Below are 16,782 nucleotides of genomic sequence, written 5' to 3' on the forward strand. Positions count from 1 at the left end.
TCTGAATTTTCTGTGTGTGGCTCTCTCTTTTCCAGTACTCCACTCAATGAACTATAGCTACATTGATGTTTCTGGACTCAGATTCATCTTAACGCACAGAGTCTACCAAGCTGAGTCTGGGCTCACCTCCCACCCTGGGGCCACAGCCTAGAAACTCTCTCAAGGCAATAATCTGAGGCAATCATTGGCCCATCTCATCTGTTTCCCATCTCTCAGGGATCATGACCCTTTCTTTCTTGTTGTCCAGTATCTTCAATACCACTGCTTAATGTATAGTGTCCCTATTTAAAATGTTTCTAGTAAGAGGTAAATCCAGTCCCTGTTACTTCATCTTGGCCAAAAGCAGAAGTCTTACGATACTTTTAAAACATGAATTGACCTACAAGCTTCCCAAAGATTTGCCTATCCCTATAGATAAAAATCCTCCTCCTCCCTATATACCAGCCCACTTCAAATCACTTCTGGAATAGTCAGTCCCTTACAGTAATCTGAGCAGCACATTACAGCTAACATCATCTTGCACAAATTGAGATCACACAGTTTTCTTTGGCGAAAAAAAAAAAATGACCTGTCATCATACAGCTATAATAAATTAATCTTCAAGTGAGAAAGGATGCCTAGTTCAAAACCCACAGAAAAACTTTTGGAGTCGATCTTTTCTGGATAGATCCAAATCCCACATAACAACCACCATCTAATCTAGGGCTTTAAAATACACATTTCATGTTGAATTTACTCACTGTGGTGGGCACTGGTACTGCTTGTCTCTACCAGGCTGATATCATACTGGACTGAACTGGCCCTCTGAAGGTGGCCCTTCCTGACAGTAAAGAGGAAAGAAACACACAAAAGGAAAATGGGTAAGTAGAAAAGCAGAAAGTTAAAGGTGAATATGTGGAGGTTCGCTTCCTTTTCCACAACTCTCTGAAACTGCCAGAGTCTCCCTAGAACTGTGCTGCATTATTTAACAGATCCAGCAGGGCAGGTAGGCCACCTGTGGGGACTTCAGATACTGATGATGTCACTGAGTCTTTTTCCTTGAAGACAGCAGAACTGTTGTCTTTTAGTGAATTGTTTTTGTGCTCTTCTTGTCTTTTTTCTTTTTTGTCTTTTTAGGGCTGCTGCTGTGGCATATGGAGGTTCCCAGGCTAGGGGTCAATTTGGAGCTGTAGCTGCCAGCCTACACCACAGCCACAGCAACATGGGATCCAAGCCTCATCTGTGACCTACACCATAGCTCATGGCAACGCCAGATCCCTAACCCACTGAGTGAGCCCAGGGATCGAACCCACATCTTCATAGATACTAGTTGGGTTCGTTAACCACTGAGCCACAATGGGAACTCCTGTTTTTCTAGCTAGTTTTCATTATTAGTTGGGACCCTTATGTGACCTGGGGTGGCTTTAGTCAACAACTGAAAAACTCATTTGCACCTTTTTTAAGGTTGTAGTTCATCAATCTTTTTGGTTATCTGGCCAATTAATATATGTTCCAATTAAATTCAGGTGCTCATGACAGTTTTTTAAAAACTACTTTTAATATTAATATTTTAGAAAGTACACTTGCTTTCAATTTTTTTTCATTAAGTCAGTGTTTAGGGTATTACTTTACGTTAATGGAAATGAATTCAAAACTACTCATACCATAGCAAAATAAAATGTGTTTTCTAAAAATACACTGATTCCCCTTCACAGCACACTACTGATTCTAGCCTAGAGATCAGCATTAATGGGTTATCATTTTGGACCTCATACAAAGACAGCATTAATTAGTTATTAAATTTCAAAGCCCCTCAGCTTAAAGAAATTTCAACCACTGATGGATCTAAAAACTACTATGGTAAACAGTGGCTTGGTTTAATTCTTGAAAGTTCCACATTTCAGACAAATACATTTCAGCTAGTCCGTATACATGAGCCTAAATCTCAAGACTGGATTCTATAAGCAACAGCTACCCCTGTTTTTCAAATTAATGATTCTCCTGATATTTATAAGACATATATCATCACGTAAAACTACCTCTGCTTGTACTGTCATTTAAAAGTGGAAAAAATGCAATCTATAACATACTGCAGCCCTATCTGAATATTATTAAATGATACTATCTTTGTAAGAATGTTAAGGATGCTATTTTTACTTACTATATTTATATTCATTTTCCAAGTGTCTTAAAATGAAAATGTTTTAACTTTTATATAAAACAAAAAGTTACTTATTTAATTTTTTTTTTTTTTTTTTTTTGGCCATACCTAAGGCATGCAGAAGTTCCCAGGCCTGGGATCAAACCTGAGCCACAGCAGTGACATGCCAAATCCTTAACTGTTAGGCCACCAGGGAGCTCCTTTTTATTTTATTTTAAAATACAGCATACATATGAAAAGACTGGATAGGAGTTCCCGTTGTGGCGCAGTGGTTAACGAATCCGACTAGGAACCACGAGGTTGCAGGTTCGATCCCTGGCTTTGCTCAGTGGATTAAGGATCCGGTGTTGCCATGAGCTGTCGTGTAGGTCGCAGACGTGGCTCGGATCCCGCGTTGCTGTGGCTCTGGCATAGTCTGGTGGTTACAGCTCCCATTAGACCCCTAGCCTGGGAACCTCCATATGCCACAGAAGCGGCCCAAGAAACAAAACAAACAAAACAAAACAGACTGGATAAAATATGTATGTCCAATTTAAAAATCATAATAGACCTTTATGTACACAGCACGAGATTAAAACAGACTATTGGAGTTCCTGTCGTGGCGCAGTGGTTAACGAATCTGACTAGGAACCATGAGGTTACGGGTTTGGTCCCTGGCCTTGCTCAGTGGGTTAAGGAACCAGTGTTGCCATGAGCTGTGGTGTGGGTCACAGACGCGGCTTGGATCCTGCGTTGCTGTGGCTCTGGCATAGACCAGCGGCTACAGCTCCGATTCAACCCCCAGCCTGGGAACCTCCATATGCCATGGGAGCGGCCCAAGAAAATGGCAAAAAGACAAAAAAACAAAAAACAGGCTATTAACATTCTGTGCCTTCTCTAATTGGTTCTCTTTCTCTCCCCACCAGAGGTAACCATCATTCTGTATTTTGTGCTAACCAGTCTCTTATTTTCCTTTATATTTTTTAACAATATTGTATATATGACCCTAAACAACACATTATTTAGTTCTGTCCAGTTTCAAACTCTATATGAATGGGATCACACTGTTAGGTTTTCTTATGTGACTTGCTTCTTTCGTATAAAATTATGTTTCTAAGATTCATCTGGGCAATTTGTGTAATTGCAGTTCATTTCTGCTTATATATTATGTATATATTACTCTTTAATAGCAACATACCATAACTTATTTGTCCATTCTTCTGTTGATGAGTACTTGAGTAATTTCCAGTTTTTTGCTATTATGAACAGTTCTACTATAAGTTCTTGGTACATATGTGTGAGTTTTTGTAGAGTATATTAACCATAAGTGAAACTGCTTGGTTGTAGTAAATTTTCCTTGTCTTTTTTATAAGTTATTAATCTTCTAAAATTAACTGCCTGCCTATTTGGCTAACTCTCCAAATTGATTTAAATCTCCATGAAGTTAGGAAACTTGTCTACCTTCTTCACTACTGTATTCTTTATGCTTATCAGCACAATGTCTAGCATATAGTGATACTAAATAAGGAGCTGACCCTAAGACATTAACCTAAGATATGTCTTAAATTTATATTTACAGTGTGTGACATAAGTTGTTTCTCTTCTTTCGTGGTCAAACTCTACTTTAAATAGATGTAATCAAAATATTTAGGTGTTTTTGACCTAATTACTTTAGTGAATGTGGGTCTACCCTACTAGTTCAGTAAAGTCAAGGTAAATAATGATAATGACAGTATCAAAGAACAAAAAGAGGGTGCTTAAGATCCTTTCAAAAATGACTAATTTATTTAATAACAGTAACTACATTAGAGAAATAACTCTAAACAGAAAAAAATGTAGAAAAAGAATCTAGAGCTAAAGGGCATATTGATTATCTAGTAGAATAACTGCTTTATGCATTACCTTTTTCTTTTCAAAAGCACATTTCTATTTTGGTTACCTGCAAAGGAAGTAGAGGACTCCAATGATGAGAGTCCCCAGAAGAACAGCCAATGCTGCAAAAGTTGTGAACAGGTCACTTTCAGTTTGGATGCTGGAACTTGGGAGAAAAACCTCTTCACAACGAGCTCCTGTGTAATTTTCGATGCATCTATAGAATAAAATTTTAGATAAAGAATTGCATTCTCTGTTCTATTAACTAATAATGAAAGAATAAGGTTTCCAGCTAGTTAACTAATTTTCAGACTGTGAACATAGAATAGGCATGCTTTCCCATAGTGCTCACAGAGCTACAGTTACAATAAAACAAATTAGCATATGTAGTGTAATCTTTGCTATTTTCCTTTTCCAGTTTTCAAATTGTTTAGAAACTACAGAAATTATAGAATATCCAATCCTTTTTTTTTTTCTTTTTTCTAGGGCTGCACCCTCGGCATATGGAGGTTCCCAGGCTAGGGGTCTAATCAGTTATAGCCACCGGCCTACACCAGAGTCAGCAATGCCAGATTCGAGCCACGTCTGCAACCTACACTACAGCTTACAGCAATGCCGGATCCTTAACCCGCTGAGCGAGGCCAGGAATCAAACCTGCAACCTCATGGTTCCTAGTCGGATTCATTCGTTAACCACCAAGCCACAGTGGGAACTCCCTCAATCCTTTTATCTTCTCAATATTCAATATTTTCAATATGTAATTATCCACACTTAAGTTTGTCTGATATTTTGTTATATCTGGTATAGGTGCTATTTTAAATGTATTTTTCCTCAACATTGCTAACTAATTATTCCAACCCCATTTATTAAATAACTGTTCCCTTTCTTACTGTTTAACACTATCTCCCTTAACATATGTCAAATTTTTATAAGTCACAGCATTTCTTTATTCTTCAATGGTCTATACATCTAATCTTCGGCTTCTACCATATTGCTTCAATATTGTTGCTTTATAATATCTTTTAGCATCTGGTAGTTCTACCTTATTATTTTCCTTCTCCAGAGATTTTTTTTTTTTTTTGCTTTTTTGCTTTTAAGGGCCACACCTGTGGCATATGGAAGTTCCCAAGCTAGGGGTCAAAATTGGAGCTACGGCCATTGGCCTAGGCCACAGCCACAGCAACATGGGATCCCAGCTGCATCTGCAATCTACAGCACTGCTCACAGCCACACTGGATCCTTTACCCACTGTGTAAGGCCAGGGATCAAACCCTCATCCTCATCGATCTTAACTGCTAAGCCACGAAGGGAACTCCTCTCCAGAGATTTATTGATATTTTCATTTGCCAGCCAAATATTTTAAAGACAATTACTTTCAGCTCTTTAAAACTATGTGACAGAAAACCATAATCTTTAATAATGTCAGTCAGTTACTTTTTCCCTATTAATACGTTTAAAGACTATACAACATAGTTATTGATATGAATTAACGAGAATAACACTGGCACCAGATCAATTTCACTATCTCATAGTTGCAGTTAAGGCATTTTAATGTATGCTAATGTGTGTTTATCAAGCAACCCATGAGATTACAGGGTAAACTACACTTAGCAATAATTTTGTATAAAAAAGTCTGTGTGTCTGTATATACGTATGTGTGTATATGTATACATACATATGTATATATAAATACATAGATGTATATATTCTTTAAGTTGATATTATCAAAAATAGAAATATTTATTCCACTAAATTAATTCTTCTCACCTCTTTCCAGTGTAGGAAGTATTTACAAATGTCATCTCCTTTTCTTCCACTTAGACTAATAAGTATGTAGGCCTAGAAAGTTACATGTGAACTAATTGCTGACAAAGCTTGACAACTAGTAAGATAGGCTAATATAGCACTGTACAAATAAGGGGAAAGAATACCAAGATTTAGCATAAGGGGAGTTCCCATCATGGCTCTGCAAAAATGAACCCGACTAGTATCTGTGAGAATGCAAGTTCAATTCCTGGCCTCGTTCAGTGGGTTAAGGATCCAGTGTTGCTGTGAGCTGTGGCGTAAGTCACAGACATGGCTTGGGTCCCACATTGCTATGGCTGTGGCATGGGCTTGCAGCTGCAGCTCTGATTCGGCCTCTAGCCTGGGAACTTCCAAATGCCACAGGTGCGGTCCTAAAAAAGAAAAAGAAAAAAAAAAGATTTAGCACAATGGATCAATTTTACTTAAATGAGCATGTGGAAGATATTTTATGAACCTCAGGCCCTACAGGTGGTGAGGCAGTGGTGTTATTGGTTAAAGCTTCCACTAGGGGATGTCAGTTTGAGCAAAGAAGCAGTTCTGATTCTCTCAAACTACTATACAGATGGAGTTGAGGAGACACAGAAAGGAAAAGAAAGGATGCTGTATGAATGGCAAATTAAAGTGGAAGTAAAATCCTTTAGAAAACACAATTATCTAAATTAAAAAATACTTATTTTTCCCATAGGTCAAGTCAGTTAAATAAGTATGATGAGAAAAAAATTAAATGAAAATAATTTGTTTCTTTCTCTTCTAACACCACATCTCACTTTCCAAAAGGGGAATAAATCACACACACACACACACGCACGCACGCACGTGCGCGCACGCACGCTCCCCCCCTAGAAAGTTAACATAGAAACTACCATATAAATCAATACAGGAGTTCTTGTGTGGCTCAGCAGGTTAAGGATCTGGCATTGTTACTACCATAGCTCTGATTACAGCTGTGGTGTGGGTTTGATCTCTGGCCCATGAACTTCTGCATGCTGTGGGCGTGACCAAAAAGGAAAAAAAAAGTCAGTACATATGTTATCACAAAATAACCAAAGAAGGAAAGAGGCATTCTGCACAGTAATAATAATTTTAAAACAGTTCTAAAAAAAAGTTTGCAAAAGAAAAACTCCTCTAGTTCCTCTAGTTTTCAACAATAAAATCCAATAGGTAATAATTTTGACCTCCAAGGTTTTAAAAGAAAATATTTAGCCAGTGGAAAAAATTCCTGTCACAGTTTTAAAATAACTCTCAAATTTTGAAATTATGTTAAAATGAGGTTCAGTTTCTATTTGAGAAAATATAACTAGAAACCTAAAGAAATAACTCCTGTAATTAGACAAGGATAATTCTTCTTTAAGATAAAGATTTAAAAAAAAAAAAAAGCTATAAACTCATTACTCAAATTTCTTAAGTCTGTTTAAGTTTAGGTAAGATCTTCAAGGAAGAAGATGATAAACTAGCTGATGTAACTAGCTATATGTGTTTTACCTGGATCATAAATACTTTGAGTTGGAAGGAGTCAAGAGAGTGGTATAAGCTGAGTGGTCAGATCAAATTTAAGCAAATAAAAAAGGCATATAAAGGAAACCAGTCAACACCAGAGTGTTGTTCTGTTGTTTACAACTAGTGAAGCAAACACATGCTCTTAAGGGAAAGTCAAAAGCTGATGGTATCTTCAAATAAAGGAAAATCAAGAAAAAAACAAGGCTTATTATTACTTAATCAAATCAGAATTTAGAGATAGGCAAAGAAATTTAAATATTAATGTTATCTGAAAAGCAGAAATGGCCAACCTAAAAATTAATTTTAAAATTTCAGATATTTATCATACAAAATAGTAAACATTGCCTACCGATGAGTGTGTACAAGGATTCTGCTTTTAAATATCAAGCGCATTTATGAAAATGTTATGACCCAATTATGAAACAAATATCAAATTTCAGGCAAACTCAATTCCTTTAAGGATAAATAAGGGTGAATTAAGAAGATCTAGACAGACAACTAAATGGTAGTACTGGTTGAAGCAAAACAAAAAGGAGAGGCGCTGTACCACCATTTTACGCAGAACCAAGTAGCCTTCGGTCTTTAGGAAACTTTCTTGCTATATTATTTCTGGACATCACTTCAGCACAGACTGCCAAGGAGCAGAGAGTTGTGCCACCTAATGAGGTGATTACCAAGCACTAAAGATCACGTATGTCCTCCTGGAACTGAAAGGTGAATGCTGGAATAAGCACAAACGCTCTACGAGGTGAGAAATTCCAAAATTCAGAATCCAGTCACATGTGTTGGTTTTCTGGCTGAATATCACCAACAATCTGTCCCTAAACCCAGAAGCTATGTTTAGCAAATTGGACATGAAGTGAGGCCATTCGATTCTACAGCATTCAAGGGAAGTTGTTACAACATAAGACACTTTCAGCATGATAAATAACCAAGGTTTTCATCATGTAAACAAACAGTGCTATTTAGTTTCAAGAAAGAGTATTGGACTGTGAGCTGGAAAAAACTGATTTCTTGATCCCACTCTTTTGCTTGTTGGCTGTGTGACCCTGGGCAAGTCCCTTAAACTCTTAAGACTCTGTAAAATCAAAATAACACCTGCTTTAGCTATTTCCTAGGGCTACTGTCAGAACCAAATAATGTCTGAAAGTGCTTTCAACACTGAAACACACTAAAGAAGTAAAACTGAGATTAGTTACTTTACAAAGGCCATGTTTACAACTCATGTAGGACTACAGGGGATAAAATGCTTAAGAAAAATTAGAGCCAGAAAAAGCTAAGAGCTGTGTTATTATTATTAAATATTTCTCAGAAACAAATAAGCTTACACTGTACGTGTTCACTAACCCAATACAGACTCAATGTCAATGCCACTTCACTTAGGCTAATCTATCCTGGAAAGAAAAAGTATATTGGCATATGCCAAATTAGACTTCCAAGTTTGACTACTACTCTGTAGCGATCAAAGTTCAATCTGAAACCTATGAAAAATGGTAAAAACAAAACCAAAATAAAATTAAACTACTAACAAGTCTGAGAAACACGAACTGACAACATGGGCTTGAATGTAGAGCCATATAACAATACACAAACATGCCAATATCCTATGAAACTCCTACTAGATTTTTACAGATCAAGAATTCAGGAGGAGTTCCCGTTGTGGTGCAGCAGAAACGAATCTGACTAGGAACAATACAGTTGTGGGTTCGATCCCTGGACTCCGCTCTGTAGGTTAAGGATTCGGCGTTGCCATGAGCTGTGGTGTAGGTCACATACTCAGCTCAGATCTAGCGTTGCTATGGTGTAGGCTGGCGGCGACAGCTCCAATTAGACCTCTAGCCTGGGAACCTCCATATGCTGCATATGTGGCCCTAAAAAGACCAAAAAAAAAAAGAATTAATGGAACACTGGTTATTTTATTAGCTAGTGCCATAAATGTAACTGCACTAACCATTTATTAGATTCTTAATAGTATCTAGAGATACTTAGCAAATATTCAATCTTGGAAAAATTTTCTTTAATGTCATATTTATATGACTTTAGCACCCTTAACAACCAATAACTATTATACTTAAAATGTGTAAGAGTAATAACTAAGTCCAGTAAAAAAGCAAGTTCTTCCAAGATTGACTATCAACCAGATAACTCATATGCTAAAACAGACTACAGACTATATCTGTATATGAATGTATAAAACACTCTGCATAGAGAGTAATTTATTTTTGTCATTCTGTATTGTTATACTTTTATTGTGAAGGATTATAATTTTTTTGCTTAAATAAGTAAATCACTGTGAAAGTTTAAAATATTTTACTTACTGAAACAAGGTAAAGCACAGTGAATGAATGAAGCATGTAAATAAATGATGGGAGTAAGCAACTGTAGTTTAAAACAGGACCTTTATTACGGAATCCATGCACTGACTAATCTTTTCCAATTAAGATTTTTTGGGAGAGACACCCAGAGAATGCTGCTTGGTTCACCAGAGTACTTATCAAAGTCCTGTCATTTAAAAACATTTCTTAAATGTTTTCTTTCTCCATATGAACAAAATTAACTGTCTAAAGTCTTTGCTTACCCTATTTTACCTTCCTTAAAAAAAAAAAAAAAAGAAAGATCAGGGAGGAAATCCAAAACTGCTCTTGAAAGATAAGGCATATATTAAAAAAAAAAAAAAAAATCAGGGAGAAAAAGTAAAACTACAAGCAGAAAATACATGTATATTTTTTGTAGTCTATTGTGTTCTGATCCTTAGTGTAAAAAAATATATATTTGTATACACAAAGATTTATTTGCACATAAAAACTGGTATATGTCAGCTCTTCCTTTAAGTAATAATTTCAGTAAATATAAAACTATATTTAAAGTTTATAAATAATAAATTATATTAATGGGCCTTACAGTTGTAGACATTTTTCACATGTTTTGGTAAAACTTAAAGATCATCAAGACCATAAACCCAGGAACAACTGGAAAGATGTACGCTCTTAAATCACCAGACACTCAATTAAACCACAGTTCTAAATGGACAGTATTCATGCTGGCATCTTACCTTCCCAGGCTTCAGGTCTCAACAACCTTCTAATGCAGGCAAAATCTCATGCCCCAACTTGGAATAAGACAAAGAGAAGCCAGCATCAGTTCACTTCCTGACAAAAGAAGTTAAGTATTAGAGCTGAACAAAAGTCACAGTTGTCACTTTGCATGGTATTCCTATGTTGAAAATGAAATCTTACTGATGAGAAATTGGGATATTTTTCAGTGGCCTTTCAAAGGAAATAGTGGATGAAAAAGATACTATCTAAAAGGATAACCAAAATTCGAAAGCAAATGCAGCTGATATAACTTCATTATGCAACAACAAATAAGAAGAAAATGAAGGAGCTTTAAAGGAGGACATACATTATCTTTCATTGGCACTCTGCTTCCTAGAACAGCGACGAGCTAATCTGAGTTAGTTCTGAAAAGTAGTTTCTGCTTTTAGACAAGCGACACAAATGAGTAAGACAAACACTGATAGAAGACAAGCAGACCTCAGAAAGGAGCCATGTTTCCACTGTTTCAAAACCATATTCTGCCATGTTTGACAAGGTGATCCAGAAAAATGTGAGGTTTCAAGAAGATTATCCTCTTTTAAGTTTTGTCCTAAGCATAGTGAGGTCAAGAAAGATCTATCAGTTGTTTCTGCTGAGAATACTAATGAAAAATCTTTATCAGAAGTCAGATTACTAAAATGGAAAAGTGTTAACAAAATGCATAGCTAAATAGAGCAGTTGTTTTATGCATTTGCAACTGTTCTTCTATTATAAGCTTCAAGGCTGTGATTACCTTTCTGGAAAGGTGTTCTAAAGATCAATCTAAATCCTTATGTTTAATAAAACATGTGGTACAGTGCCAAAAGTCAAAGTTAAGAGGACTTTGTTCTGATTAATATCACAGTAGCACTTCAAAGTTTTTCCTTTGAACTATAACCTTCTACTAAATTTACAGATGAAAAAAACAGAAGTCTTATCTAAAAAGAGTGCCAAGAACTGAACTAGCTTATCATAACCAATTGACCTTAAGAAAATTTAAAAATCTTATGTGGTTAATAAAACAACTCATAAAATCCAGACAATTCCTTTTGGAAACTGAATTTAGTAAAATGTACAGGGAGGTCTAGGAAAACTGCTGACAGACACAAATGCAATCTACAGTTAAAAGAGGCAACATGGCAAACACAGAAGCACAATAAAGATTGATTTTCATATATTTTTACAGTTGTCATTCTCAACCTCAATTATTTTACTTTCATAAACAAGCCTTTCATACAACAAGCTTTTCATTTATTACATGTTTGTACAACCTAAATTTCCTCTCCTAAATAAAATTCACTCTTTATCACCTGACAAATGGTGATATCTACCTAGAAAACACTGGGACTGTTGTGGATAGCGGAAAAGCTTGGCCTTAGCCAAGACAGCAGGTCTGAGCTTGTGGCCTTATGGGTGGATAATTCTTGGAAATGCACCTCTGGGAGAATCCTGATGAACAGACTCAGGTAACCTGGACTTGCTAAATCACTCTAGGTAATTTACCAACAAATATCCCTTTGCCTGATGTCTCAAATTCTGCAACGGTTGGCTCTGACATGACCCCAAGACGCCTGGAGGAGAATGAGGCAGCAAGAAAAGGCCTCATCCAGCTAGTGATGCAAACATGGGTGGAGACAAGTCCTTCTTCTCTATCCTTGCTCCATAAACCTAGAAAGATCTCCTTGGAAGGTTGAAAGGACCTTCCAACTAGAAGGACTAGGTTGGAATCTTTGCCTAAGTTGGCCAAGAGGACAAGTCTGGAAAGGGCTTCTCTGCTTGCGCTATTCTCTGATAAAAGGCTTTGCAATAGACAAGAAAGACTGTTAGGTGTCCTGGCTAATGCACCCTTCCAGGTTATCTGATTCTATGGAGGCCTGTGCTTTTCATTGCCTTTGAGCTATTTTACAACCCTATAAACTGTAGAAGACATATTCTAATGTAAACGAATTTTGTCTAGTATAATATAATAGACTGCCCTATGGATACTGACAAGTGTCCAGTATTTATAAATTAATTTCCGTATGGCTGATCTCCTATGCTTACATGGGTGTGTTGTCTGAATTCTCCTGAGTCAGTTTTAACATCTTACTGGTTCCCTCATTAGTGAATGAGTTAAATATATTTTTGACATATATGTATTATACATTTATATGAAAATCATGGTTTCCTTTACATAAAAATTTACTTTTTAAAAAATCCGTTTTGAAGGTCACCCACTGAGATGGATTCATCTGACAGAGCTAGCTAAGTGGAGCTGCCAGGGAAGTGCACATCCTGAAAGCCCAGGTATGTTTTTTCCAGGCTCCCAGAGGTGAATCCCAAGCAGCAACAGAACTTAAAAATCTGCTGGCTCTCCACCTCTCTAGCTTTTTTCCCTATCCACTAACTTTATGTTTTATCTTGTTGTTGTTGGTTTATTTACTACTGATGTTATTTTCCCACTAGTAAGAGCAATGATAATGAGTTTGGTTTTATAGTTGGACAATTTGATGATCTCTGTAAGTGAATGACAGAGATCTATTCAACTAGGTGAAAGATGACAGAGAAATTGATCTGTTAGGCTTTTATTAAAAATTCAGTTCTCTATTTTTTTTTAGCTCAAATCAATTAAAAATTCATATCCACCTGGAAGGAGAATACTCTTTGACATTTGGGCCACTGAGATATTATATTTCTGTGTTTATTTCATCTGCACCAAAGTTATAGCTCTGGAGTGATAAGCTTTCTCTGTGCCTATGGGTCAAATTCAGAAAGGCTTTCACTTCTCACTCTGTGTGAAATTTCTTCCTGTTTCCAGAGGATGCTAAAAAATTATAGTATAAAGTCTCTTAAATTAAATAAGTTCTGTTCTGACTGACTTATAGCGATAATAAAGATCTTACAAAAATTTAATATTCCTAAAATTTCCCGAATAGGAAATTGGACTTCTAAATGCTTTAAATGTACTAAACTTAAAATTTTTCTCATTAAAACTAGGGAAACATTTTAAGAATCCAAGTTTACATTAATAAGGGTAAATCTTTGGTAAACAATACCTGTTTAATAATTTTGGCTTAATAAAAACACCCATATTTTTTCTTTGATTTATTGGTGTTAAGTGTAACAGAAGTGTACATTTTATTCCACGTGGGTTTGTTTTTTCTAAAATTATACAGGTGTACTGATCAAATAAGCTAACATTACTACTACGTATTATTACAAACTATGAAAATGAAAACTGTATTTAATTAAACTCAAGAATTATTCTGGCAGATATGTATTTCAACCACAATTATGTCTCAAGGTAACTCAAGGTAACAATTATTTCCAAGGTAACTTAAAATCGTGAACTTAAAATGAATTAATGGATATTATTAGACATGTAGATAACTTTAAAGTAAGATAAAATACTGAAACATTAAACATGAAGGGTAATTTTAAGTTTATATACTTTTGCTTCTTAAGGTTACAGCTTTTGTCTTGTTAATGAACATATTAACTTTTGCCCACTTTAAGGAATTATAGAGAGATGTGTGCGACAGTAGAAAGTTGTAGTATGTGAGTTCATGACTTTGTATGACTAGTAAATTGCTTGTGTATGCCACACAGTTCTCAATTATCCACTACCCCAGTTTTCTTTGTAAAATAGACATTAGTTATAGCTACTTGGTTGAAAATTATACTTGATATTATTAATGAGACTATACTGGAACACCTGGGACAAAGAAATACAACTTTGTGTATACTTTGTTTTCCAAGGAAAAGAGGAGACTTGTCTGAAAGCTGCAGTTTGCAGCAGTTCTCAGGCTTTTAAATCTCCATATCAAAGGACTCTAAGACTTATCAAGGACTCAAGAGAGCTTTTGTTTATATGGGTTAGGAACTATTGGTATTTACTATATTAGAAAGTGAAATATACATTTAAAAAATACTGGCGTTCCCGTCGTGGCTCAGTGGTTAACAAGCCTGACTAGCAATCCATGAGGAAGCATGTTCAATCCCTGGCCCTGCTCAGTGGGTTAAGGATCCGGCGTTGCCGTGAGCTGTGGTGTAGGTCGCAGATGTAACTTGGATCCCGCACTGCTGTGGCTGTGGTGTAGGTTGGCAGCTGTAGCTCCAATTTGACCCCTAGCCTGGGAACCTCCATATGGTGTGGGTGCGGCCCTAAAAAGACAAAAGACAAAAAACAAAAACAAAACCCTTACTTATTGATTTATTTGAAATAATAATAATGAACACACAAGTGTGTTATAACATCTTAGTATTATAAAAATGGCTTCAACTAGTAAAACCCCTGAGAGAGTAAAGTGCAGGGTCAGTTTGTTCTAGAATATGAAAAAGTATAATGAAGAACAGAACTTAGAAGGTAAATTTTATTTTGTCACTTTGACTAAAGAGGTAACAAAATATTACTTCCCAGGTCTTAACCAAGTGAGCAAATCTCTGACAACTTTTTTGATTTTGTCTTCCCAAAACTGGATCCTAAATATAGAAAAGATAAAATAAAAAGTCAGGATATCTTTTACACCTAAAAACTATCTTTGAGATTTCCCACAGGACCTCTGGAAAATCGCAAATGTTCTTGATCTTTTACCTTTTACAGAGATGATAGATATAATTATAGCAGTAAAACAATGAACCAAAATCTATGAAATTTCCTGGAAATCTGTTAATACCTTTGCTGTCCATCATAATATTTTTAATCTCAGGGCAAATGCCAATAAAAACTCTCATGAAATAGTTATACACTATATTTCCAACAGAGAGTTCTACCCTTACCACTCTGATATTATTAGCTAGAGAAATTAATTATCCACCACCAACTATGCAGTGTTGTTTGAATGTGAAGCTTGTCAAAAGACACCACGATAGGCTATAAGGCAGAGTCTGCATTCTCAACCACAAAGGACAGTCTCAGTGCAAAGTGCTGACAATTAAAAAAAAAAAAAAAGAGGAGTTCTTCTGTGGCATAGCAGGTTAAGATCCAGCATTGTCACTGCAACCGTTTGGGTTGCCGCTGTGGCACAGGTTTGATCCCTGGCCTGGGAACTTCCACATGCTGCAGGTATGGAAAAAAAAAAAAATCTGGGGTACAAGCTTCTGAGATGACAAGACTGAATCAATATTCCCAGGATTGTTTACTGTTCAAAAGCAGATCACCTCAAGAAAGTAAACTGTTTCTCCAAGATCTCGAGGAACACAGGACTGAATGAACTAATGAGGGAGGATTTATTGTAGTTATTTGTTTAGAATATTGTTAATACTGTAATGATCTATTTTTCTTAAAGAAACTTTTTTTTCTTAGGCTATTAATATTCCACGACAATTAGGTAAACAGTACTTCTGTAAAGTGAAAACAAATTACTTTGACCTGATATCTGATTCTTATTAAGCACCTCCTGACCCCCAAACTCAGAAACTATTACTGAACCCGCTTACTCTTTATGGCAATAGTTATTTGCATAAGTCCAACAAGAACCTGTTCTCCTTTTTACTAGGATAAAACTGTACCAATCATTTGGCCAAACAAGGCCTTCCCTAGACTATCATATTTGAGAATGACTCTCATTGAATTAGGTAAGCCAAGTGATTTTTACAAGCCAAAGGGTGACTTTACATATGGGTCAAAGCCTACAAAGCAGTAACAGGTCTGCTGCCTGGCTTATGGGTTCAAGCTCACGGGAGGTAAGGAAGTCACTTATTGGCAGGTCAAGAACTTTAGCAAAAAGAGAAAAGAAGCTTGCCAAAGGTACTGTATGTGAAATCTGGTATAGTTAATTGGGCTTGGTTTTCTAGCCTCAGGACAGTAAGTGATAGAGGCTTATAAAGTCGATTTCAAGATTCTTTATGAAAACTTCAGGCAGAACTTAATTTTGCAACTTTCATGTATGTTTAATATTGAATTGCAAAAGCAAATTCAAGGTGATCTACAGATTTGTTTAACACTCTTACTGCACTACCATTTTTTATACCAATAATAATTCTTTGGTATTACATAACTATAAGGAGGTAGGACCATTGTGAAAATATCATGAAAGACTTTAAAATGGAATGAATAAAAAGATTACTGGGTGTTCTGTCCCATCCATCCTTCCAGATGATATGGTTCTATAGGGACCTGCATCTTTCATTGTCTTTCAGCTGTTTTATAATTTTGTAAATTATAGAAAACAAAATAATGCAAATGGTTCTTTTCCACAGAAACTCAGATGAATTTTGTCTGGTGGCGTACAATAGATTATTGCCTTGTAGATACTCATGAGTTTTGCATGTATTCATAAATTTCTTTCGGCATTTCTGATTACATGCATATCTATTGCTCTGAACTGGTTGTAACATTTTACTGGTCCTCTCATTAATTAATAAGTTAAATAATGTCTTTGATCTATTCATTTATATTTATATGAGATCATGCTTTTACCTTTTTTTAAAAAA

The 16,782-nt window shown here is 35.9% G+C and overlaps 1 protein-coding gene across 7 annotated transcripts in view; it reads right to left on the reverse strand.

The window, feature by feature from the left end:
• The window catches only part of NRG4 (neuregulin 4), a 131,785-nt gene that overhangs the window by 19,081 nt on the left and 95,922 nt on the right, over nucleotides 1-16,782 (reverse strand). For all 7 annotated transcript variants that reach the window (XR_007136893.1, XM_047794677.1, XM_047794678.1 and 4 more), the window contains 2 exons: nucleotides 4,059-4,208; nucleotides 741-820 (listed from right to left, as the gene is read on the reverse strand). Coding sequence is in view for 6 of the 7 variants with exons in the window: in XM_047794677.1 (XP_047650633.1) it covers nucleotides 741-820; nucleotides 4,059-4,208 (230 nt within the window). In the remaining variant the exon portion in view is untranslated. The remainder of the gene's footprint in view (nucleotides 1-740; nucleotides 821-4,058; nucleotides 4,209-16,782) is intronic.

Source organism: Phacochoerus africanus, chromosome 9 (assembly GCF_016906955.1).
Source record: "Phacochoerus africanus isolate WHEZ1 chromosome 9, ROS_Pafr_v1, whole genome shotgun sequence".
In the NCBI taxonomy this organism is placed as follows: domain Eukaryota; kingdom Metazoa; phylum Chordata; class Mammalia; order Artiodactyla; family Suidae; genus Phacochoerus; species Phacochoerus africanus.